We start from the raw sequence: 25,448 nt of genomic DNA, 5'->3' as shown, positions 1-25,448 counted from the left end.
AAACAATAAAACCCGAGATTTTTTTAACCATCACCGGTGTGGCGATGTGGGTTTGTGAGGGGACACCGGGCCGCGCCGGAAGTCCTGCCCCTCCATTTCCGGCGGCGGGACTTCCGGCGCAGTGCGCAAAGGACTTCCGGCTCCTCCACTAGGCCTTCCGGTTTCAGGCCTCCCCGAAATGGCGGCGGGGCGCGGGTGGAGGCGGCGGGCGCTGCGGCTGCTGACGGCGGGCGGCGGGGTGCTGCTGACCCGCTTCCCTTTCTGGCACTGCTTCAGCGGGCTGCTGCTGTGCGCCGAGCGGGCCGACGGGCGGCGGTGCGGGGGAAGGGAGCGGGGGAGCGGGGCGGGTGAGATGAGCCGCGGAGGGCCGAGGGGGGACGGAGGTGGGGCGGCTGTTGGGGGGAGAGGGTGAGTGTGGGTGCGGTGATGTCTGGGTTAATTGCGGGTCAGCTGCGGGGAATTGGGGTAAGCAGGGGGCGTGGGGTGGGTGTGGGGCATCTGGGGGGTGCGGGGGTGGGTGTGAGGTTGGTGGTGGGCGCTGCGATTAAGTGTGGGGCAGCCAGGGGAGACTGAGTATGGGTATGGTGGAGTGTGGGGCAGGTGGGGTGGGAGTGGGGGAAGTAAGGAGTCTGGGGTGGGTGGGGGGCATCTGGGGGACACTGGGGTCACTATGGGGAAGCTGGGTACAAGGCAGCTGGCATCGTTCTGGGAGGGGAGGCATTGGGTTAAGTGTGGGTTAGTTGGGGGGCACTGGGATTGGTGTGGGGCGGTAGGGGTTCTGGGTTGTGTATAGGGCACCTAGGAAGCAACCTAGGGGCTGCTGTGGGGCATCTGGAGTTTAGTGTGGGACACCTAAGGGAGACTGAGTGGGTGTGTGGGGCTTGGATTAAGTAAGGGGGCAAAGGTTGCTGTGGGGCAACAGAAGGATCTTGGGTCGGTATGGGGAGTGGGAGTCGGTGGGGCAGGCGTGGGGCAGCTGTGTGCCACGAGTTAAGCGTGGCGAAGGAGGGGCTGAGGGTTGCTGTGATGCAGCTGGAGGAGCCTAAGTGTGGGGCAGCTGGGGTTGGGGCATGGGGGATATGTGGGGCGCAGGATGTTGGCAGAGCCCTGGGGCCAAAGAGGCCGCGATTGGTGTGGGGCCATGGATGCTGGTTAGCATGGGGCAGCTGGGGTTCTCCAGAGGTAGCATTGGGGGGCTTGGGGCAACCGTGGGGCTGGGGGTCTTGGGGCAGCTGGTGGCTCCGGCGGTCGTGTAGGGCTCAGGAATGGAGAGCTGGGGGGAAGGGAACCCTGGGAGGGGGCGGGGTGTGCAGATGTGGGGTGGGGATGGGAGCAGGGGGTGCCAGCGGGGCTGGAGCTGCCGTGCCCCCACCCCCAGGAAGCCTGACATCCCGGTGCCATACCTGTACGTGGACATGGGGGTGGCCGTGCTGTGTGCCAGCTTCATGTCCTTCGGGGTGAAGCGCCGCTGGTTCGCCCTGGGGGCCGCCCTGCAGCTCGCCGTGGCCACGTACGCCTCGCACGTCGGCGGCCAGGTGCACTACGGCGACTGGCTGAAGGTGAGACCCCCCCCCATACACCCCCCCCAGGGACTCCTTTCCCCGTCCCCGGGGGGCTCAGCGCTGACGGTGGCCCCCCAGGTGCGCATGTACTCCCGGACCATCGCCATCATCGGCGGTTTCCTCATCCTGGCCAGCGGTGCAGGCGAGCTGTACCGGCAGAAGCCCCGCAGCCGCTCTCTGCAGTCCACAGGCCAGGTCTTCCTGGGCATCTACCTCATCTGCCAGGTACGGGGGGCACCGGGAGGGCGGGCGGCGACGGCACCGAACCCATCCCACAGCCACAGCCCCCCTCCCGCAGGCCTACTCTCTGCAGCACAGCAAGGAGGACCGGCTGGCTTACCTGAACCACATCCTGGGGGGCGAGCTCACCCTGCAGCTCCTCTTCGTGCTCTACGGCCTCCTGGCTTTGGCCTTCCTCTCCGGTTACTACGTGCGGGTGGCGGCGCAGGTCCTGGCCGTGCTGCTGCCTCTCGCCATCCTCCTCATCGATGGCAACATCGGTTACTGGCACGAGGCGCGGCGCGTGGAGTTCTGGAACCAGATGAAGCTCATCGGGCAGAACGTGGGCATCTTCGGTGCCGTCGTCATCCTGGCCACCGACGGCTGAGCAGGACTTGGGGACGGCGCAGAGGACGGCTTCTTTTGGGTTATTTTATTGGAAGGATTGCTATTTATTATTAATTTTTTTTTTTTAAATATGTAAATATTTGATAACAGGACGAGGTGGTGGCTGTGCCCTGCTGCAGGGGGGGGGGGGCTCCCAAGAGGCCTGAAATCCCCACTGCCCCCTTTTTCTGGACCGGCGGAAGGAGAAATCCTTGTGCTCTGTCGGGTGGTGCCTCGTTGGGGGGCTCTGGGCCCTGCTATGGGGTGCCCCCCTCCTCGAGGTGGGGAAACTGAGGCAGGGGGTGCCCTGGGGATGGGGGCAGCTTCCCTCTTTGTGCTGCTGGGCTTCTGGCTGCCGCAGTGGGGGTGCGGGGAGGGGCTGACCGCGTCCTCCCTGTCCCCACCGTCCCTGTCGGCTCATCGGAAGCGCGTGGGGCCGAGCAAACAGGCACTGCCGGGGCTGATAGGGGCTGATAAGAGCTGCGGGGCCCTTAATGCGTCTCCGGCGGAAAGAGCAGGGCCATAAAGAGCGGGGAGGCGGCAGCGCCTGTTTGCTGTCCCTGCACGGAGCGGAGGGGGGGGGCGCGTCCCACCTCCCCCCCTCCCCACAGCCACGCTGCCCCGCTGCCGGAGCCATCGCGTGACCTTTGGAAAACGGCTGTTTGCTGTCACCTGGGGGAAATAGAGCAGAAACATCGCTTCCGTCTCCCCCCCCCCCCCCCCCCCTCCGGTGCTGGGGTCGGTGCTGGGGGGGCCACGTAGAAGCTGGCCCGACCCCCCCTCCGCCTGAGGACATCGGTGGTGCTGGGAGCGGCGCTGCCTCTCTCCCGGTCCCTCTGGGGGTGATGGGGATGGGCGGCAGCTCCTTGTGCCCCCCTCGGGTGGGATGGGGGGTCCGGCAGTGCTGGATTCGCCCTCGGTGTCCCCGGCACGCGGCTGCACCGATCCAATTACCCTCAGGGGACGTGAAAGGTGACATCGAGGCGGTCGATGCCATCCGCGGATCACAGCTGCGGCCCCGCTCTGTGCGTGTGACACGGAGCGCCTTTGGCCACCTCCGCGCCCGCGGCTCAGCGTGGCACCAAACGAACCCTGCGGGATGCGGGGCGACGCGTGCTGCTCACCGGGCTGCGCGCAGCTTTGGGGCCGGGAGCCCCGTGGTGGCAGCGCCACGAGCTGAGCCCATGCTGCTGCTTGGCCGGGTCACGGCAGCGCGGCCGCGTCCCCTCCTGCCGGGCGTGCAGCTCAGCCGGCACCGCGTCCCCGCATCCCATCCCTGCTGCTCCCCATCCAGAGACGCAGCCTTGCCCCCCCCCCCCCCCCCCGATTTGGTTCTGTTGACCCCCACGTCGTGCGTCACGGTCCCAGATGGGTGATTGCTCGTTAATACCAAATCCATAACGAATTAACGCGGGGTGGGGGGGCGAGGGGGGAGCAGAAAGGGCAGCTCATCCATCCTGCGGAGGTGGCGGCAGTGATGAAGTGGCGGCGCTGCGCGGCTCCGTGCTCTGCTGGGTGCCGGGGGGGGGGGGGGGGAAACTGAGGCAGCAGAGGCGCTGCGCGCTGTCCTGCCCGCTGCCCCGGGGCTGGCCGTGCCCGTTGTCCCTCTGTGTGATTGATGTCCCCCTGTCTGTGTGCCGCTGTCACCTCCTGTGCCTCTCACGGGTGTTGTGGCTTTGTTGGTACTGTGGCTGGGTCCCTGTGCCATGATTGTGCCATGTCTGTGCCTCGTTTGTGCCTCGTTTGTGCCATGTCCATGTGCCACGTCTGTGCCACATCCATGCTGTGCCCCTGTGCCATATCTGTGCCACATCTGTGCCATGTTTGTGCCTTGTTTGTGCCACATCCATGCCGTGTCCCTGTGCCATATCTGTGCCGTGTCTCTGCCATGTTTGTGCCGTGTCCCTGTGCTGTGTCTGTGCCATGTTTGTGTCATGTCTGTGCCACATCCATGCTGTGCCACGTTTATGCCACGTTTGTGCCGTGTCCCTATACTCTGTCCCTGTGCCATGTTGGTGCTGTCCCTGTGCCGTGTCCCAGCGCCATGTCTGTGCCATGCTCTCATGTCCCTGTGCCACATCCCTGCCATGCTCCTGTCCCGTGCCTGTGCCATGTTTGTGTCATATCTGTGCCATGTTGGTGCTGTGTCCGTGCCATGTCCCAGTGCCACATCTATGTCACGTCCCTGTGCCATGTATGTGCTACAGCCATGCTGTGTCCCTGTGCCACATCCATGCCACGTCCCTGTGTCCCTGTGCCGTGTTTGTGCCATGTCTGTATCATGTCCCTGTGCTGTGTCCCAGTGCCACATTCACGCCATGTCCCCATGCTGTCCCTGTGCCGTGTTCCTGTCCCAATCTGTGCCACGTTCCTGTGCCATGTTGGTGCCATATGTCTGTGCCACATCCGTGCCGTGTCCCTGTGCCATGTCCCCATGTCACAGCCACATCTACGTGCTGTGTCACCTCCCTGTGCCGCATCCTTGCTCCGTCCGTGTGCCACGTCTGTGCCCCCTCCATGCTGTATCCCTGTCCTTTACCTGTGCCGTGTCCCTGGGCGGCATCTCTGTCCTTTGTGCCACGTCCCTGTGCCCCATCTGCACCCCCTCCCTGCACCGCGTCCATTCCGTGTCCCTGTGCCACATCCCCGCGTCCCACGGTGCCACATCTGTGTGTGCCATTGTCCCCCACACCTTTCACCATTCCTCCATCCGTGCGCCACACGGGGGGGGGGGGGGGGGGCACCGAAAGTGCAGCAGAGCCAGAGGGGGGGGGGGGCTGCGGGGTCCTCGCTGTGTTGGGTCGAGGGAGGGAGGGAGGGAGGAGCCGGGCCCCCCCGGAGGCTATAAAAGCAGGGAGGGCACGGCGGCTGGCTGGCGTCCCCTGTGCTGTCACCCCACTGCCTGGCACTGTGAGTACAGGGGCAGATGGGGGGGCTGCCGGGGACGGAGGGGTCCCCTGGGGATGGGGATGTTGGAGGGGGTTCTGTGGGATGGGGAGATTGTCTCCTTGGGGGTCTGTGGGGGGAAGTTGTCCTATGGGGGAGATGGGGGTCCCAGGGGTGGGAGCACAACCTTGAGTGGGTGCTGGGTGGGGGAGGAGTTTTCCTTTTCAGGGGGGGGGTCTTTGGAAAAGGTCCCCTTTGGGGGGAAGGGGTCCATTTTGGGGGGGTGTCCCCTTTTTGGGGGAGTTTCCCTTTTGTAGGGGGTCCTTTTTTGGGGGGATGTCTTTTTTTTGGGGGGGGGATCCCTTTTTCGGGGGGGTCCCTTTTGGGTGGGATGTCCATTTTGGAATGGTTCCCTTTTGGAGGGGGTTCCTTTTGGGGGTGTCCCCTTTTGGGGGGGAGGTCGCCTTTGAGGAGGGGTCCCGTTTGGAGGGTGTCCCTTTTTGGGGGGTGTCCCTTTTTGGTCACCTTTGGGGGATGTCCCTTTGGGGGGGGGTCCCTTTTAGAGGGGTCCCTTTTGGGTGACAGGTCCCTTTTTGGGGGAGTGTCCCCTTTTGGGGAGGGTCCCTTTGGAGGGTATCCTGTTCCTTTTTGGGGGGTGTCCCTTTTGGTGGGGGGTCCCCTTTGGGCGGATGTCCCCATTGGGGGGGGGTGGGGTCCCTTTTGGGTGGGGTGTCCCCCTTTTGGGGGTGTCCATTTGGGGTGACAGGTCCCCTTTGGGGGGGGTCCCTTTTGGGGGGTGTCCCAGTGAGGAGGGATACATCCACGCGCTGACCTGCGAGGGATCCCAATGGGGGGGTGGGGAGGAGGAGGGGACAACACGGAACCGACAGAGCAGCTTCGGGTCGGATGGGACCCCGAGGGTCGTGGGCTCCTGTAGGGGGGGCGGGCACCGCTCTGACCTTTCCCCCCCGCCGCCCCCTTCGCCGCCATCCGTCCCAGATGCCTCTGGCCCCGCTCCGCCTCCTGCCCGCCTTGGCGCTTTGCGCGCTGCTGTGCGCGGCCGCGTATCCACCGAAACCCGAAAACCCCGGAGACGCGGCGTCGCCCGAGGAGATCGCGCAGTATTTCTCCGCGCTGCGCCATTACATCAACCTGGTCACGCGGCAGCGGTGAGCGCCGTGCGGGGCCGTTTGCGCGCTCACGGCCGCCCGTTTGCACAGCCGCACGGCCGTGCGCGCCTGCGAGCTGCTGGGCTCCCCTTCGCACAGCTGCCTGCTCCCCTTTGCGCGTCCCCGTGCTCCCCGTGCACGCTTGTGCCCCCCCCCCCCCCCCCCCATTTGCACACCCACGACCTGTCGTTTGCAGCAGAACCTCGTGCTCCCCTTTGCACACCCGCAGGCTCCCCCTCGCTTGTGTGCAGCCGTTTGCACACCCGTGAGCTCCCATTTGCACACCCACCCGCTCCCACCTGCACAGATGCGATCCCGCCTGCAGCCTCGCACGGCCCCGCTTGCACAGCCACCTGCCCCCCCCTCATGCTCCTGTGCTCCCCACTGCCCACCCATGAGCCCCATTTGCACACACACACGCACAGCCCCCATTTGCACACCCTCCCTGCTCCCACATCCACGTCCCTGAGCTCCTGCTTGCACCCCCCACGCTCCCTTTATTTGCACACCCACGTGCAGCCCTTTGCACGTCCCCACAGCTACGGGAAGCGCAGCAGCTCCGTGCCTGCAGTGTTGGTGCAGCCCGCGGGTCCCCGCAGCGATGCGCCGTGGTGAGCATCACCTCCCCCCCACCCCCGACCCCCCCGACCCCCCAAGCTGTGTCCCCACACGTAACCCCTGCTGTCCCCACAGGTCCGACATCGACGATGACTCCGCCTGGTGACCCCCGTTACCCCAATCCCCCCCCCCAGCCCACAAATTGTCCCCATCTCTCCGTGTTGCTCCCATCTGAGTTGAGGGTGCAGCACTGGGGGCTGCATGAGCACTGCATGGGGGGACCCCCAGAGCCCGGGGGTGTCCCATGAACGAGGGGGGGGCACACAGACACACAGACACACACACAGATCCCATCTGCTGGGGGGGTCCCGTGTGGCCCCCACACGCTGCTGCCAGTGGCAATAAAGAGCATGATGTGGGCACCAGTGTGGCTGTGTGTGCTGGGGGGGGGTGGAAATTAGGGGGTTGGTGGGGGGGGAGGGAGGGGGTATAGGGATGGATGGGGGGCAGAGGTGAAAGGGATGGAGGAGGGGATGTGGAGGGGAGGGAGAGGATGGAAAATGGGATTTGGGGATGGGGGGGATGGAGGAGAGGATGGGGGGTTTGGGGGGGGGGCTCAGATGGGGATGGAGGGATGCAGGAGGGGATGGCGGTGCGGGGGCAGGGAAGGAGGGAGAGGGTGGAAAAAGGGATGGAGGGATGGAAAAGGGGGGATGGAGGGACTGTGGTTGCGCAGGTTGGGATGGCAGAGAAACTGGGGGGTGGTACACCCAGGAAATGGGTGTAGGGATGGATGGGGGCAGAGATGAAAGGGACGGAGCAGGGGATACGGGGGGGTGGAAAGGATGGAGGGGGGGATGGAGGGGTGCAGGAGGGGATGGGGGGTGTGGGGCACAGGGAAGGAGGGAGGGGGGGCGGGGGTGGAAAAAGGGATGGAGGGATGGAAAAGGGGGGAGGGAGGGATGGAGGAGAGGATGGAGGGATGCAGGAGGGGATGACGGATAGAGGGATGCGGAGGGTGGAGGGGTGGAGAAGTGGATATAGGGATGGAAAGGAGGACGGGGGATGTGGGGGGGACTCAGGTGGGGATGGAGGGATGCAGGAGTTGGTGGGAAAAGGGATTTGGGGATGGAGGAGAGGATGGAGGGGGGGATGGAGGGATGCAGGAGGGGATGACAGATAGAGGGATGCGGAGGGTGGAGGGATGGATAGGAGGAGAGAGGGGTGCAGGAGAGGATGGGGGGTGTTGGGGGGTGCTGGCATTGAGCTGTACTGGTGTGGAAACTCGGGAGGGGGCGCTGGGTGCACTGAGCAGGGGGGGACACAGGGATGGGTGAGGGGTGTGAGCTGTCTGGGGACACGGGGGGCTGTGAGGGTGCTGGGGGGGGGGCAGTGGTGTGGGTGCTGGGCTGCGCCGTGTGTTGGCTGCCACGTGTGCTGTGCTGTGGGGTCCCTGGGGGGGCTGCGGCCATTGGGGGCTGTTTGGGCCGTGTCTGGGCTGAACCCCCCCCAAGCCCCTCTGACCTCCCAGCCTGGCCATGTCTCAATGGATGGCCACGTCTCAACTCACAGCCACAAGCGGGGGGTTCCAGCTGCTGCCCCCCACTCTACCTGCAGCCATTCGTTCACCTCCTGCCCCCCGGTGTCCCCCTGTCCCGCTGCCATATGTCCCCCCGCCACGGCTGCACCCTCTGTCCATCCATCCCTGCGTTGCTGTCCGTCTGTCCATCCCCAGGACAGAACCGCTCTGAGCTCAGCAACCACCCCCTCGCCCCCCCACGTGCCCCCATCCCTAGAGTCAAACATTAACCAGGGCACCGCAAGGGGCCAGCTGTCCCCGTCCCCCTCCCAGCCCCCTCCATCCCTTCTCCCCGCGCCCCCCATCCTCCCTGGCAACGCAACCGGGGTGACATCAGCAGGGGACAGAGCCCGGGGGGGGGGGGGGTGAGGGGTGGGATATAAGGGCAGCTCGGCACGGCGGCGGTGCCACCGAGGGATCGGAGCCGCCACCAGTGCTGCTGTCGTGTCCCTGTGCCACGTCCTGAGGAATCAGGTGAGCAGCAGAAGTGGGGCAGAAATGGGGCAGAAATGGGGCAGAAATGGGGCAGAAATGGGCTGCTGAGCAGGGAGTGCGGGCATGAGGTGTGCAGGGCCCAGCTGACACCGCGATGCTGCGCTGCAGCCATGCCACCCTGCCGGGCTGCGCCGCTGCTGCTGCTGGCCTGCAGCCTGCTGCTGCTCGCTGTGCCCCACGCCGCCGCCGGCCCCTCGCAGCCCAGCTACCCTGGGGACGATGCTCCTGTGGAGGACCTCATCCGCTTCTACAACGACCTGCAGCAGTACCTCAACGTGGTCACACGGCACCGGTGAGCAGCAGGGTTGCAATGCTGTCCTACTGCAAAGCTCTCCTATTGCAAAGCTCTCCTACTGCAATGCTGTCCTACTGCAATGCTGTCCTACTGCAATGCTGTCCTACTGCAAAGCTCTCCTATTGCAAAGCTCTCCTACTGCAATGCTGTCCTACTGCAATGCTGTCCTACTGCAATGCTCTCCTATTGCAATGCTGTCCTACTGCAATGCTCTCCTATTGCAATGCTCTCCTATTGCAATGCTGTCCTACTGCAATGCTCTCCTATTGCAATGCGTCCCTTTTTGCAACACCCCCGCCATTGCAACTCTCTCTTGCAATGCCATTTCCCAAAGCAAATTGCCCCCCCTTGCAATGCTCTCCCCATTGCAATCCTCTCCTTCTTGCAACCCACTCGCCTGCTTGCACTCGCTGCAATGCTCTCCCTCCTGCAACCTGCTTGCCCAATGCACTCAGATCCTTGCTGCAACGCCTTCCTCGTTGCAGCATGCCGCCCCGTTGCAATGCACCTCCTGTTGCAACGTGCTTTCCTCTTGCAGCTGCCCCACTTTTGCAACGCCAGCCCATTCCGTGCTGCAACCCACCCCCCCTCACTGCAACCCATCCAGCTGCTGTGCCACCGTCCCTGTTGCAACACAACTCCTGCTGCAACACACTCCCTGCTGCAAAGAGCTTTCCCGCTCTTGCAAGCTCCTGATTGCACTTCCTTGTTGCAACGCCTTCCTTGTTGCAGTCCTTCCTCCTTGCAATGCACAGCTCCTTTGCACTGTGCTCCCTGTTGCAGGTACGGCCGGCGGTCCAGCAGCCAGGCACTGTGTGAGGAGCCCATGGGTGCTGCTGGGTGCTGAGCGCCGGGTGCGGTGCTGACTGCGTGGCCCAGCAGTGCCTGGGGGGGGGTTGGGGGAGGTCCTGCAACATCTGCAGCCCCTCAGCCCCCCTCACACCGCCCCCAGACCCCCAAAATAAACCTCATTGCAGCCACCTCCTGCTTCTGCCTGGTGCTGGGGGCGCTGGGGGCTGGTGCTGGGAACGGGCGCAGCGGGGCGTGCAGTGGTGTGCGTGCAGCTGTGTGTGTCAGCATGGAGAGCGAGGGTGCAGCTGTGCTGCTGTCTGTGCCCAGCGAGCACGAGGTGTGTGCACAAGTTGTGCACTGTGCACGCCAGGCATTGCTCTGTGCACACACAGCATTGCACTGTGCACACTTAGCATTGCACTGTGCACACTTAGCATTGCACTTTGCACACTTAGCATTGCACTGTGCACACTTAGCATTGCACTTTGCACACTTAGCATTGCTCTGTGCACACTTAGCATTGCACTTTGCACACTTAGCATTGCACTTTGCATACTTAGCATTGCACTGTGCACACTTAGCATTGCACTTTGCACACTTAGCATTGCTCTGTGCACACTCAGCCTTGCACCATGCATGTGCACGCCCGTCCACCAGTCTTTGAGGACGGTTGGAGCTCCTCCCGCCGGAGCCGCTCTGCACTGCGCTCTCTGTGGTCCGAGGTCCTCCAGGCGGTGCAGCGGCGCTGTCCGTCCACCAGGTGGCGGTACAGAGCACTGCGCATGCGCAGACCCTGCCTCAGTTTCCCCACCCGACCCCACCGGGTTGGGCTCTGCACTCATCTCAGTGCCCCCCGCCTGGGTCTTCCCGCTCCTCCCCCACATTGCAGTGACCCCAATGAGGACCCCAACCTGTAATTAGCCCGCAATTAATGACCCTCAGTGGTGCTGCTCGGGCTGCTATGGGGGATGTGGGGACAGGGGGGGCGCCGTGCTGCGTCTCTGCATCTCCTCTGTCCCCCTGCCCCACCCTGGGTGGACACCCAGGGGTCCTCATGTCCCCGTGTTCCCAAATCCCTGTGTCCCCACATCTCAATGTCCCTATGTCCCCATTTCCCCACGTCCCCTTTTCCCACACCCCTGTCCCCATGTCCCCCCATCCTTGGCTCACCCCTCTGTGGTGCTTTTGTGCCTTTTCTTAAAGTGAAAGAGAAGAAAAGCAGCTCCCGTGTCCCCAAACCCACAGAACTGGGGCAGCTTGGGGTGGGCACGGTGCCACCCGTGTCCCTTCCCCCCCCATGCGCGTCCCCCCGCCACTACGTCCCCTCTCCCACCGATGCCTTTATCCCTGAAAAAGCATCTTTGGCCCCATTTTAGCACACAGAGGGGGTTTGTGGGGCTGGGGACGGGTGCGTGGGGGGGTCACTTTGTGTGCGTGTTTGCACACGTGTGTGCGGTGCCCTTCCCCCTGCAGCCAGGAGATGTCAGCACAGCTGCAGGCAGCGGAGTTGGGCTGGGTGTGAGGGTGTGCACACGCGTGCTTGCACAGTTTGCACACGCAGATCCGTGCCTGCCTGGCTCCGTGCGTCCCCCCCCTTTGCACAGCTGCACACGTGCCACGCACTCACACACCATCCGTGCACGCTGCTCTGTGTCCCAGCAGCACAATGTGTGTGTGTGTGTGGGGGGGGATGACACAACAGGAGGGGGGGGTGCTGCCCCACGGGGTGCAAAACTGCTGGCTGCAAGCCAGTGTCTGTAAGCCGCTGCAGCGATAAGCTGCTCTGCCCCCTAAGCCCCCGATCCGACAGCCCGGGGGGGGGGATGGGGGTGACACACACACACGAGGTGCTCTGCATCCACACCACCCCGTCCCCGAGGTGCTGCATCCGAGCTGCAGCGCTGCCCCGGTGCAACCATGTGGGCCTCGCCGCTGCTGCTGCTGCTGCTTCCGTGCCTGGCCGTGCTGCTGCTGGGGCTGCTGGCACAACGCCTGCTGGGTTCTGCTGGGAATCCCTTTGCACACCCAGCCCCCCGACCCCCCCGGCCCTTGGTGACGGACCAGCAAGCCCGTAACAGAGTGCTGAGGAGGGGTGAGTCTGTGTGTGTGTCCGTCTGTCTGTCTGCCCATCCCCGCGGGCTCACGCCGTGCAGTTGCAGCGTGTGTGCTGCGTGTGAGCGCGGCGCCTGCTGCAGCCACGCATGCAGGGCAGCGCGTGGTTGTGAGCTGCGCGCTGCACGGGTGCACATTGCATGCTGCGTGGGTGCATATTGCACACTGCGCAGATCTGCACCGCGTGCTGCACCAGTGCACACGGCACAGCTCCATATTGCAGGCTGCATGCGTGCATCTTGCACGCTGCATAGACATGCATGGCATGCTGCACCAATGTGCACTGCATGTCTGCATCTTGCATGCTGCACGGGTGCACACTGCACACTGTATGGGTGCATACTGCACGCTGCGTGGCTCCATACTGCACACTGTGTGGATGTGCACGGCGTGCTGCACGAGTGCACGCTGCATGGCTGCATGTTGCACGCTGGGTGGATATGCACTGTGTGCTGGATGAGTGCACGCTGCACGGATGCATCTTGCACACTTCACGAGTGCACATTGCATGTGCTGTGGATGTGCACCGCGTGCTGCATCGGCGCACACAACGCAGGTGCAAGCACCGTGCTGCACTGGTGCGTGCTGTGCATCCGTGGGTGCACACTGCATGCTGTGTGGGTGCACACCTCCTGCTGCTGCATGCAAGAAGCACAACGTTCCTCTCTCCATGCACAGGGTTCAGCGCTGCACGCGTGCCGCAGGATTTGGATGCTGTTGTCATCGGCAGTGGCATTGGGGGGCTGGCAGCTGCGTGCATCCTGGCCAAGGTGGGCAAACGTGTGCTGGTGCTGGAGCAGCACGACCAGGCTGGGGGCTGCTGCCACACCTTCCAGGAGCGGGGCAATGAGTTTGACGTGGGTAAGGAGCAGCATGCATTGGTGGTGCTTGCAGCGTGCGATCGTGCATCCAACCTGCAGCGCAACGGCTGTGCAAAGCATGCATGCAGCACGTGTGATGTCAGCGTGGGCAGGGTGTGCGTGGTGCATGCATTGTTTGCATGTGGGGTGAATGGACGCAGAGCATGCGTGCAGCATGCACGAATGCGTGATGTCTGCAGCGTGCACAGCATCTGCCTGCAGTGTGTGTGTGTGCATGCAGTGTGCGTGCATCGTGCGTGTGTGCATGCAGTGTGCAGGCCACGTGTGTGTGCACGTGTGCTGTGCATACCGTATGCATGCAGAATGCGTGCACACACCGCATACCTGCCCTCCTGGCGCCTGCAGGCATCCACTACGTGGGGCAGATGCACGAGGGCAGCATGCTGCGCGTGCTGCTGGACCAGCTGACAGACGGGCAGCTGTGCTGGCAGCGCCTGCCTGACCCCTATGATGAGGTGACCCTGGGCCCGCGCTGCTATCAGCTCCGTGCCGGCAAAGCTGCCTTCGTTGCTGCATTGGAGGAGCAGTTCCCTGAGGAGAAGGCGGCGATCCGGGAGTTCATGAGGCTGTCCAAGGTGGGGCTGCCTTGGGGGAGTGTGGGGGGGTGATGGGGGTGGGGGTCAGCCGAGCTGCTGGGGGAGGTGGTGTCCATGGGGGTCTGTGGGTGTTTGGGTTGGGCTGGGGGTGAAAAGGTGGTTGTGGTGGCTGTGGGGATAGAGGGGATGAGGGTGGAGGGGACAGGGGTAGTGGCCATAGGGGGACATGGGTGGTGGGGACAGGGGGGACGTGGAGGGGATGTGAGTATTGGTGGGGTTGGCTGGGAGAAGGGTGGTGGGGGCCATGGGGAAGATAGGGATGGGGGGCGTGAGGGATGGGGTTGGATGGGACGCGGGTGGTGGCCGTGGGGGAGCATGAGTGGCGGGGACACGGGGAGCAAGAGTAGTGGCCATAGTTGGGACATGGGTGGTGGGGTTGGTTGGGATGCGGGTGGTGGCTATGGGGAGGACATGGGTGGAGAGCAGTGAGGGACATGGGTGGTGGCCATGAGGGGGGCAGGGATGGTGAGGACGTAGGGGACACGGGTGGTGGGGACACTGGCGGTGGGACATGAGCAGTAGAGTTGGTTGGGAGATGTGGATGGCGGCCATCGGGAGGAGATGGGTGGTGGGGACATGAGTTGTGGGGATGGAGGCGGTGGGGACGTGGACATCGGTAGCGGCCGTGGGAGGACAACTGTGGTTGGGACATGGATGGTGGCCGTGGGGAGGACGTGGGTGGTGGGGACACGGGTGATGGGGTTAGCTAGCTGGGGCATGGGGGACATGGGTGGTGACCACGATCAAGACACGGGTGGAGGGTTGGGGAGCGCACAGATGGTGGCCGTGGGAGGACGGGGGTGGTGGGGAAATGGACAGAGGCGGTGGCCGTGGGGGGAGCAGGTGGTCGGGACACGGGTGGTGGGGTTGGATGGGACACGAGGTGGGGCCACGGGGTGGTGAGATTGGCCGGGATGTGGGTTGTTGGGACACGGGGTTGTGGGAGGTGGGGTTGGCTGGGATGAGCGCGGTTGGGACACGGCGGCGGCCACGGGGGGGAGGGGGCAAAGGCGGCGGGGATGTTGGGTGGCAGCCGCGCCGGGGACGAAGGCGGCCGTGGGGTGACACGGAGCCGTGCGGTGCAGCTGGCCTCCAGGCACGTGGCGCTGCTGGCGCTGCTGAAGATGGCGCCGCGCTGGCTGGCGGCCATGTTGGTGCGCAGCGGCCTGCTGCACTGCCTGTCGCCCGTCTTCCGCATGGCGGCCACCAGCCACAGCGAGGCGGTGGCCCGGCTGACGGACAACCAGGACCTGCGTGCCCTGCTCAGCTACCTCTTCTATGGTCAGCGGCTGTCGTGACAGGGAGGGGGCTATCGCGACAGAGAGTGGGCTGTCATGATGGGGAGGGGGCTATTGAGAGAGGGAGTAGGCTATCGTGATGGGGAGGGCGATATAGAGACAGGGAGTAGGCTATTGTGATGGAGAGGAGGCTATCATGACAGAGAGTGGGCTATCACAACAGGGAGGAGGTTATCGCGACAGAGAGGGGGCTGTTGTCCCCTATGCCCCCCAAGGCGGGGGGTATTGTGATAGGGAGGGCACTGCTGCAACGGGAGGAGGGCTGTGTCGTGATACAGCAGGACATTGCTGCAGGAGAGGTGGGCTGTGTCACGATAGGGTGAGGTGGGTTGCAACAGGGGGTGGCTGTATCGTGATAGGGAAGGCCATGTTGTGGTAGAGGATGGCTGTATCACGATGGGGAGGGCCTTGTCACGACAGAGGGCGGCTATATCGTGATGGAGAGGGCCATGTCATGACAGAGGATGGCTATATCATGATATGGAAGGCCACACTGCGGTAGGGGAGGGCCCTATCACGATGGGGAAGGCCATGTCATGACAGAGTACGGCTGTATCATGACGGGGAGGGCCACATTGCGCTAGGGGAGGGTCGTATCACGACGGGGAGGGCCAAGTCGTGACAGAGGACGACCGCCCCGTGTCGGCGCCATCTCCACGGCGGCACTGTCACCATCCCCGTGTCCCCAGGCACGGCACCCCGGGACTCCAGCTTCCTGGTGAACGTGCTGATGGTTCACCACTACCAGCGCGGCGCCTGGTACCCGCGGGGGGGGGGCAGCGAGGTCGCCTTCCACACCGTGCCCCTCATCGAGCGCGCAGGGGGGGCCGTGCTGGTGAGGGCTGCTGTCACACGCATCCTCGTCTCTGGTGGCACCGCTGTGGGTGAGAGGCCAGCGTGGGGGCTGGGATGTGGGGTGGGTGACAACATGGGGGTGGGTGGCAGTGTGGGATGGGTGACAGTGTGGGATGGGTGGCATTGTGGGGTGGGTGACAACATGGGATGGGTGACAGTGTGGGGTGGGTGGCAGTGTGGGGTGGGTGACAGTGTGGGGTGGGTGGCAGTGTGGGGTGGGTGACAACATGGGATGGGTGACAGTGTGGGGTGGGAGACAGTGTGGGATGGGTGACAGTGTGGGGTGGGTGACAACATGGGGTGGGTGACAGTGTGGGATGGGTGACAGTGTGGGGTGGGGTGGGAGACAATGTGGGGTGGGTGACAACATGGGATGGGTGACAACATGGGGTGGGTGACAGCATAGGGTGGGTGACAGTGTGGGGTGGGAGACAACACGCTGTGCTGCAGGGGTGGCCGTGCAGAAGGGCGGTGAGGAGGAGGAGGTGGAGATCCGGGCACGCGTTGTCATCTCTGATGCTGGGACCTTCAACACCTTCGGCAGGCTGCTGCCCTCCCCGCTGCGCGCCCACCCCGGTGTGTGCCGCCATGGTGCCCGTCTGCCTGGGTTCCCCTGTGCCCATGGTGTCCCCAGTGGTTCCAGTGTCCCCAGTGTCCCTGGTGTCCCCAATGTTCCTGGTGTCCCCAGTGCTCGTGGCTTCTCCAATGTCTCCCATGTCCCCGGTGCCCCTGGTGTCCCCAGCACCCCAATTGTGTCCCCAGTGTCCCTGGTGTCCCCGGTGCCCATGGTGTCTCCAGTATCTCCCGTGTTCCCGGCACCCCCAGTGCCCACGATGTCCCCAATATCCCCGGTGTCCCCAGCACCCCGAAGCTCATTGTGGCCCAGTGCTCCTGGTGTCCCCGGTGTTGCTGATGTCCCCAACACCCCTGGTGTCCCCATTGCTCGCGGTGTCCCCAGTGTCTCCAGAACCCCTAGAGATCATCGCGTCCCCAGTGCTCTTGGTGTCCCCGCCTGATGTCCCCAACACCCCTGGTGTCCATAGCATCCCCTGTGTCCCCACCACCCCTCTCCAGGGGACAGGGTGCCACTGTCCCCAATGCCCCACTGTCCCCGCAGCCATCCGCTCCCGCCTGGCCATGGTGCAGCACGGGATGGGCTCCTTCCTGGTGTTTGTGGGGCTGCGGGGCAGTGCGGCCGAGCTGGACCTGCCAGCCACCAACTTCTGGATCTACCCTCACAACGACCTGGACACCATGTAAGGGCCCCCCACTGTGGGACAGGGAGGGGGGCAGGGATGGGGACAAGTGCTGTTCCTGTAGGATGAGCAAATACGCTGCCCTGAGCCGCGAGGACGTCCCTGAGAACCTGGCCATGATGTTCATCACCTTCCCTGCCGCCAAGGACCCCACCTACGAGGAGCGGCACCCAGGTGGGGGGTCCTCACCGTGCCCCCTCCCCCCCGACCCCATCCACATGATGGCATGAGCTCAGCACCTCCTTCATCTGCCAAGGGTTGGGCGATGGGGTGGGCATGGGGGTGATGTCTCCATGGTTAGGACCACGGACATCCCAGTGGTTGGGGTTATGGGGTGGATGCTGGGGGGGGGGACATCTCTATGATTAGGACCAAAGTCATGCCAGTGGTTGAGGTTATGGGGTGGACACCAGGGCTGACATCCCTACAATGGAGATCAAGGTCATCCCAGTGGTTTGGTTATGGAGTGGGCACATGGGGGGGACATCTCCATGATTAGGACCAAAGTCATGGCAGTGGTTGAGGTTATGGGGTGGACACCAGGGCTGACATCCCTATGGTGGAGACCAAGGTCATGCCAGTGGTTGGGGTTGTGGGGTGGGCGCTGGGGTGGTGACAACCCTGTGATTAGGATCAAGGTCATCCCCGTGGTTGGGGCTGGGCATCCTGCAGGTGGGGCTGGGGTGGGAACTGAGGCCAACGCTCCCATGGTGAAGACTGGCTTCATCCCAAGAGTCGGGTGACAGGATGGACACCGGGGGTGACATCCCTACAGTGGAGACCAAGGTCATCCCAGGGGCTGTAGTTATGGGGTGGGCACCAGGGCTGACATCCCTATGATGGCAACCAAGGTCATCCCAATGGTTGGGTTATGGGGTGGACACCGGGGGTGACATCCCTACGGTGGAGACCAAGGTCATCCCAGTGGTTGGGGTTATGGGGTGGGCACAGGGGGGGGAACATCTCCATGATTAGGACCAAAGTCATGGCAGTGGTTGAGGCTATGGGGTGGACACCAGGGGTGACATCCCTACGGTGGAGACCAAGGTCATCCCGGTGGCTGTAGTTATGGGGTGGGCACCAGGGCTGACATCCCTATGATGGCAACCAAGGTCATCCCAATGGTTGGGTTATGGGGTGGGCACTGGGGGGGGGGGAACACCTCCATGATTAGGACCAAAGTCATGCCAGTGGTTGAGGTTATGGGGTGGGCACCAGGGCTGACATCCCTATGGTGAAGACCAAGGTCATCCCAGTGGTTGGGGTTGTGGGGTGGGCGCTGGGGTGGTGACAACCCTGTGATTAGGATCAAGGTCATCCCTGTGGTTGGGGCTGGGCATCCTGCAGGTGGGGCTGGGGTGGGAACTGAGGCCAATGCTCCCCTGGTGAAGACTGGCTTCATCCCAAGAGTCGGGTGACAGGATGGACACTGGGGTGACATACCTACAATGGAGACCAAGATCATCCCAGGGGCTGTAGTTATGGGGTGGGCACCAGGGCTGACATCCCTACGGTGGAGACCAAGGTCATCCCAGTGGTTGGGGTTATGGGGTGGGCACAGGGGGGGGAACATCTCCATGATTAGGACCAAAGTCATGCCAGTGGTTGAGGTTATGGGGTGGACACTGGGCGTGACATCCCTACAATGGAGATCAAGGTCATCCCAGTGGTTTGGTTATAGAGTGGGCACATGGGGGGGACATCTCCATGATTAGGACCAAAGTCATGGCAGTGGTTGAGGTTATGGGGTGGACACCAGGGCTGACATCCCTACAATGGAGACCAAGGTCATGCCAGTGGTTGGGGTTGTGGGGTGGGCGCTGGGGTGGTGACAACCCTGTGATTAGGATCAAGGTCATCCCCGTGGTTGGGGCTGGGCATCCTGCAGGTGGGGCTGGGGTGGGAACTGAGGCCAACGCTCCCCTGGTGAAGACTGGCTTCATCCCAAGAGTCGGGTGACAGGATGGACACTGGGGTGACATCCCTACAGTGGAGACCAAGGTCATCCCAGGGGCTGTAGTTATGGGGTGGGCACCAGGGCTGACATCCCTATGATGGCAACCAAGGTCATCCCAATAGTTGGGTTATGGGGTGGACACCGGGGGTGACATCCCTACGGTGGAGACCAAGGTCATCCCAGTGGTTGGGGTTATGGGGTGGGCACGGGGGGGGGGGAACATCTCCATGATTAGGACCAAAGTCATGGCAGTGGTTGAGGTTATGGGGTGGACACTGGGCAGGTGACATCCCTACAATGGAGACCAAGGTCATCCCAGGGGCTGTAGTTATGGGGTGGGCACCAGGGCTGACATCCCTATGATGGCAACCAAGGTCATCCCAATAGTTGGGTTATGGGGTGGGCACTGGGGTGGGTGACAGCCCCACGATTAGGGCCGAGGTCATCCCAATGGCTGGGGTTACGGGGTGAACTCTGGGGGCGACGTCCCAAAGATGAAGACTGCGATCGCCCTGGTGGCTGCGGCCGTGGGATGCGCACCAAGGCTGCCCTACAACGGATCACACGGGGGCCTCAGGGCCGATCTCCCCCTGCGCCCCCCACGCAGGCCGCTCATGCATGACCATCCTGACCATGGCGCGCTACGAATGGTTCGAGGGCTGGGCAGGGACTCTTCCCAGGCGCCGTGGGGACGATTACCTGCGCTACAAAACCGACATCGCCCAGCGCCTGCTGCAGCGCGCGCTGCTGCGCTTCCCCCACCTCCGCGACAAGGTGACGGCGTCGGGGCGCTCCGTGGGGCGGGGTACCCGGAACGGGGTGGGCTGGAGGGGACGGGGACCCCCGGTGTGCCCTATGTGCCCCCTTCCCTCTCCCCCCATGGGCCGTGCAGGTGGATTTCGTGGAGGCGGCGTCGCCGCTCAGCAATGCGCATTACCTGGCGGCGCCGCGCGGGGAGATGTACGGCGCTGAGCACGACCTGCGGCGCTTCAGCCCCGAGGTGGTGGCAGCCATGAGGGCGGACACCCCCGTCAGGAACCTCTACCTCACGGGTACGTGGCCGTCCCCACCTCCTGTGTCCCCGTGTCCCCCTGTCTGTGTGTCCCTGTGTCCCCGTGTGCTCCGTGTCCCCTCATCCCTGCATCCTTGGGTCTCCTGCTCTTGCTTCTCCATGCCCCCATGTCCCAGAGTCCCCCTGTCTCCAGGATCCCATATCCCCAGGACCGTGCCTGTCCCCATGTCCCTGTGTGCCCCATGTCCCCACGTCTGTGTTCCCCACGTCCCATGTGCCCGTGTCCCACATCCCTGTATCCCCAAGTCTCCTGGTCTTGTTTCTCCCCATGTCCCCATATCCTTGTGGCCCCATGTCTGTGTGTCCCTGTGTCCCCATGTCTCCATGTCCCCTCATCCCTGCATCCCCGTGTCTCCTGCTCTTGCTTCTCCATGCCCCCATGTCCCAGAGTCTCCCTGTCTCCATGACCCCATGTCCCCAGGTCTGTTTCCCCCATGTCCCCACATCTGTGCCTGTCCCCATGTCCCTGTGTGCCCCATGTCCCCGTGTCTGTGTGTCCCCACGTCCTGTGTGCCCGTGTCCCCACATCCCTGCATCCCCTCATCCCTGTATCCCCGTGTCTCCTGGTCTTGCTTCTCCCTTTGTCCCATATCCTCGTGTCCCCATGTCTGTGTGTCCCTGTGTCCCCATGTGCTCCGTGTCCCCTCATCCCTGCATCCCCTCATCCCTGCATCCCCTCATCCCTGCATCCCTGTGTCTCCTGCTCTTGTTTCTCCATGCCTCCATGTCCCAGAGTCCCCCTGTCTCCATGACCCCATGTCCCCAGGTCTGTGTCTGTCCCCATGTCCCCACATTTGTGCCTGTCCCCATGGCCCTGTGTGCCCCATGTCCCCATGTCTGTGTTCCCCACATCCCATGTGCCTGTGTCCCCACATCCCTGCATCCCCACATCCCTGCATCCCTGTGTCTCCTGGTCTTGTTTCTCCATGCCCCCATGTCCCCACATCCCAGAGTCCCCAAGTCCCCATGACTCCACTTCCCCACGTCTGTGTCCCCATGATCCTACGCCCCATCTTCCCATGTCCCCATGTCACCACATTTGTGTCCCCATGTCCCCATGTCTCCGTGTCCCCACATCCCCATGTCCCCATGTCCCCTCTCTCCACGTCCCCCTGTCCCCGTGCCCCATATCCCCATGTTTCCATGCTCAGCTCCAGCCAGGCTCTCCTTACACCCGGGATGTCCCATGGGGTGACCCTATCCCCATGGCAGTGCCCATGTCCCCATGTCCCCATGGGGTGGCCGTGTCACAGCCAGGTCTCGTCCCCAGGGCAGGACGTGTTCAGCTGTGGGCTGGCAGGGGCCGTTCATGGGGCGCTGCTTTGTGCCTCAGCCGTGCTGGGCCGTGTGCTGTACGTGGATCTGCTGAGGCTCAAGAGGAGGGAGAAGGCAGCAATGCGTGGTGCGAGAGCGGGGAGCGCAGCACCGTGATGGGGGGAGCTGAGAGGGATGGGGGGACGGGGGTAGGATGGGATGGGGGGCGGGATGGGGGTGGGAGGAGATAGAATAGAATGTAGGATGGGGTGGGATGGGATGTGGGGTGGGATGGGAACAGGGAAAGGATGGGGATGGGATGGGATGGGATGGGATGGGGTGGGATGGGATGGGATGGGATGGGATGGGATGGGGATGGGGATGGGGATGGGATGGGATGGAGATGGGAGGGGATGGGGATGGGGATGGGATGGAATAGGATGGGATGGGATGGGATGGGATGGGATGGGATGGGATGGGATGGGATGGGGATGGGATGGGGATGGGATGGGGGTGGGATGGGGTAGGATGGGATGGGATGGGATGGGGATGGAATAGGAACAGGGAAAGGATAGGGATGGGATGAGATGGGATGGGATGGGATGGGATGGGATGGGATGGGATGGGGACGGAATAGGAACAGGGAAAGGATAGGGATGGGATGGGATGGGATGGGATGGGATGGGGATGGGATACGATTGGATGGGATGGAATATGATAGGATAGGGTGGGATGGGAGGGGATGGGTTGGGATGGGATACAATAGGATACAGGATACAATGGTATGGAATGGGATGGAATAGGATGCAATAGGATATAGGACGGGAGAGGGTGGGACAGGATAGGATAGGATGGGATGTGATGGGATCGGATGTAGGATATAGGATATAGGATATAGGATACAGGATGTAGGATGGGATGTGATGGGATCGGATGTAGGATATAGGACATAGGTTATAGGATATAGGATACAGGTTGTAGGATGGGATGGGACGGGGGCTGATGCACAGCTGTGCCCCCACCCCTTCGGTTCCCCCCGGCTCAGCAGAGCAGTGCGGGCTTCTTTCTGTTCTATTGCCACAATAAACTGAGATCCCCGCACGGAGCTCCATCGGCACAGCGCCCGGGGGGGGGGGGGGGGGGGGGGGGTCGGTGGGGCTCAGACGGAGCGCGGGGGTCACGAAGGGAGCGAGGCGGAGCTCAGTGCCGCCGCCGGGGCGGGGGGGGACCGCAGATCTCCGCACAGATCCGCTGTGCCCGGGGGGGGCTGCAAACCCCCATAGAAGTGGGTCGGGCTGCCGGGGGGCGGCGATGCCGGGACGCTGAGGTCGCGCTGCGGGAACAGCGAGGGCTGCGCTGCCACCTGCGGGGACCGGGAGTCAGTGGGGACGACCCTATAACTGCATCAGCCCCATAACGCCATCAGCCCCAGCCCCATAAGTCCATCACCTCCGACCCCTAAACTCCATCATCCCTGACCCCACAGCTCCATCATTGTCAGCCCCATAACGCAATCACTTCCCAGCCCCACACCTCCATCACCTCCAGCCCCTAAACTCCATCATCTCTGACCCCACAACTCCTCATTACCAGCCCCATAATGCAGTCATCTTCCAGCCCCATAACTCCATCACTCCCAGCTCTGAAACTCCATCATCTCTGACCTCACAACTCCACATTGTCGACCCCACAACTCCACCTTTTCAACCCCATAGCTCCATCATCCCCGACCCCACAACACCATCATCCCTGACCCCACAACTCCACATTGCCAGCCCCATAATGCAGTCATCTTCCAGCCCCACAACTCCATCACTCCCAGCCCTGAAACTCCATCATTTCTGACCCCACAACTCCATCATTGTCAACCCCATAATTCCGTTATGTCTGACCCCACAACTCCATCATTGCCAGCCCCATAACTCCATCATGTCTGACCTCACAACTCCACCAGTGTCAACCCCATAACTCCATCATGTCTTGACCCCACAACTCCATCATTGCCAGCCCCACAACTCCATGACCCCCAGCCCCATAACACCCCGGGCCCCATAGGAAGCACCCGCAGCCCTCTCACCCCATTCCCCTTTCCTTCCGCCCCCCCCCCCCCCCCCGCCCCTCTCACCGCCCATCCCGGATTTATGGGGCGCACCTCGCTATAGGGCGGGGGCTCCACGCCGAACATCCCGCCCCCCCCGGGCAGGCTGGGCAGGGCGGGCATTGGGTGCAACGGGGGGGGCGCGGGGCCGGGGGGGTCACGGCGGAGCGGGGGGGCGGCGCGGTTGCAGCAGAACAGTCGGCACACGAAGAGGAGCACAATGAAGATGGCGACGGAGACGAAGATGATGATGAAGATGAACGGTGGACATCGCCCTGCGCACAGCGGAGGCCGCGTCGGTGCCGTTTTCCCTCCCCCCGACCCTCCCAACCCCCCCCGGGGGTCCACGCCGCCCGCAGCCCCGCAGCCCCGCACGCACCTGCCGTGCTGTTCCCCCCCCTCGCACACACCGCGCATCACCGCCGCGCCCGCTCGGACTTTGGACCCGCACCGCCCTGCACACAGACTTCGGCCCGGGCGGTGCTGTGCGGCCCTAAATGCGGGGTGTGGGGCGGTGTTGGGGTCCCGTTGTATCGCTTTGTTTCACTGTGCTGCGGTCCCCCCCCACCCCCCCGGCTGTCCCCGCTCCGCAGGTCGCTGTCGGCGCTTCGCTTCCATCGCTCCGCATCGCGGCTCCGCGCAGCGCCGCTCCGTGCGGGCACAGCAGGGGGGACCCGCAGCAGACACGCAGGAACGGCCCGCAGCCCCCATCCGGGCTGCCGCTCTGCCCCACTGCTGAGGGGGCTGCAGATGAGCCCGACCCCGGCTCCATCCCATCCCATCCCATCGCATCCCATCCCATCCCATCCCACCCCATCCCACCCCATCCCATTCCTATCCCCTCCCCTCCCATTCCCATCCCCTCCCCTCCCATCCCATCCCATCCCATCCCCATCCCATCCCCATCCCACCCCATCCCATCCCATCCCATCCCATCCCATCCCACCCCATCCCACCCCATCCCCACCCCATCCCATCCCATCCCCTCCCCTCCCCTCCCCTCCCATCCCATCCCATCCCATCCCATCCCATCCCATCCCATCCATCCCATCCCATCGCATCCCATCCCATCCCATCCCCATCCCACCCCATCCCATCCCATCCCATCCCATCCCCATCCCATCCCATCCCATCCCATCCCATCCCATCCCATCCCATCCCCATCCCATCCCATCCCATCCCATCCCATCCCATTCCCATCCCATCCCATCCCATCCCCTCCCCTCCCATTCCCATCCCATCCCATCCCCTCCCACCCCATCCCATCCCACCCCATCCCACCCCATCCCATCCCATCCCCTCCCCTCCCATTCCCATCCCATCCCCTCCCCTCCCACCCCATCCCATCCCACCCCATCCCACCCCATCCCATCCCATCCCCTCCCCTCCCATTCCCATCCCATCCCATCCCCTCCCACCCCATCCCATCCCACCCCATCCCACCCCATCCCATCCCCTCCCATCCCATCCCATCCCATCCCCTCCCATTCCCATCCCATCCCATCCCCTCCCACCCCATCCCCATCCCATCCCATCGCATCCCATCCCATCCCATCGCATCCCATCCCATCCCATCGCATCCCATCCCATCCCATCCCATCCCATCCCATCCCATCCCATCCCATCCCCATCCCCATCTCCATCCCATCTCCACCCCATCCCATTCCCATCCCCTCCCCTCCCATTCCCATCCCCTCCCCTCCCACCCCATCCCACCCCATCCCATCCCATCCCCATCCCATCCCATCCCCTCCCATCCCATCCCCATCCCATCCCATCCATCCCATCCCATCCCCATCCCATCCCATCCCATCCCATCCCCACCCCATCCCACCCCATCCCATCCCATCCCATCCCATCCCATCCCCTCCCATCCCATCCCCATCCCATCCCATCCCACCCATCCCATCCCATCCCCATCCCATCCCATCCCATCCCATCCCATCCCATCCCCTCCCATCCCATCCCCATCCCATCCCATCCCACCCCATCCCACCCCATCCCATCCCATCCCATCCCATCCCCATCCCATCCCATCCCATCCCATCCCATCCCATCCCCTCCCATCCCATCCCCATCCCATCCCATCCCATCCCATCCCCATCCCATCCCATCCCATCCCATCCC

At 63.6% G+C, this 25,448-nt stretch overlaps 4 protein-coding genes across 4 annotated transcripts; all 4 read left to right on the top strand.

Annotated features, from left to right (window-relative positions):
• Positions 1-178: 178 nt before the first annotated feature.
• Positions 179-2,275, top strand: TMEM101 (transmembrane protein 101; the record flags this gene model as incomplete). Its single annotated transcript, XM_079547266.1, has 4 exons — positions 179-315; positions 1,379-1,559; positions 1,641-1,787; positions 1,861-2,275. The coding sequence occupies 4 exons, from the start codon at positions 179-181 to the stop codon at positions 2,167-2,169; spliced, it is 774 nt and encodes a 257-aa protein (XP_079403392.1). The 3' UTR covers positions 2,170-2,275.
• Positions 2,276-6,053: 3,778 nt separating this feature from the next.
• Positions 6,054-6,947, top strand: LOC306955925 (pancreatic propolypeptide YG-like; the record flags this gene model as incomplete). Its single annotated transcript, XM_079547304.1, has 3 exons — positions 6,054-6,223; positions 6,763-6,834; positions 6,917-6,947. 3 exons carry the CDS (start codon positions 6,054-6,056, stop codon positions 6,945-6,947), a joined length of 273 nt encoding a protein of 90 aa, XP_079403430.1.
• Positions 6,948-8,965: 2,018 nt separating this feature from the next.
• LOC306955926 (pancreatic polypeptide-like) lies at positions 8,966-9,997 on the top strand (the record flags this gene model as incomplete). Its single annotated transcript, XM_079547305.1, has 2 exons — positions 8,966-9,147; positions 9,934-9,997. 2 exons carry the CDS (start codon positions 8,966-8,968, stop codon positions 9,995-9,997), a joined length of 246 nt encoding a protein of 81 aa, XP_079403431.1.
• A 1,862-nt stretch (positions 9,998-11,859) lies between these two features.
• Positions 11,860-21,400, top strand: LOC306955829 (all-trans-retinol 13,14-reductase-like; the record flags this gene model as incomplete). Its single annotated transcript, XM_079547200.1, has 11 exons — positions 11,860-12,034; positions 12,733-12,915; positions 13,281-13,510; positions 14,617-14,812; positions 15,519-15,713; positions 16,135-16,260; positions 16,802-16,940; positions 17,005-17,114; positions 19,505-19,671; positions 19,790-19,949; positions 21,240-21,400. 11 exons carry the CDS (start codon positions 11,860-11,862, stop codon positions 21,398-21,400), a joined length of 1,842 nt encoding a protein of 613 aa, XP_079403326.1.
• Between the last annotated feature and the right edge of the window lie 4,048 nt (positions 21,401-25,448).

Source organism: Tetrao urogallus (genome assembly GCF_951394365.1).
Source record: "Tetrao urogallus genome assembly, chromosome: 26".
Classification (NCBI taxonomy): domain Eukaryota; kingdom Metazoa; phylum Chordata; class Aves; order Galliformes; family Phasianidae; genus Tetrao; species Tetrao urogallus.
This window is presented reverse-complemented; position numbering and strand designations above follow the sequence as displayed.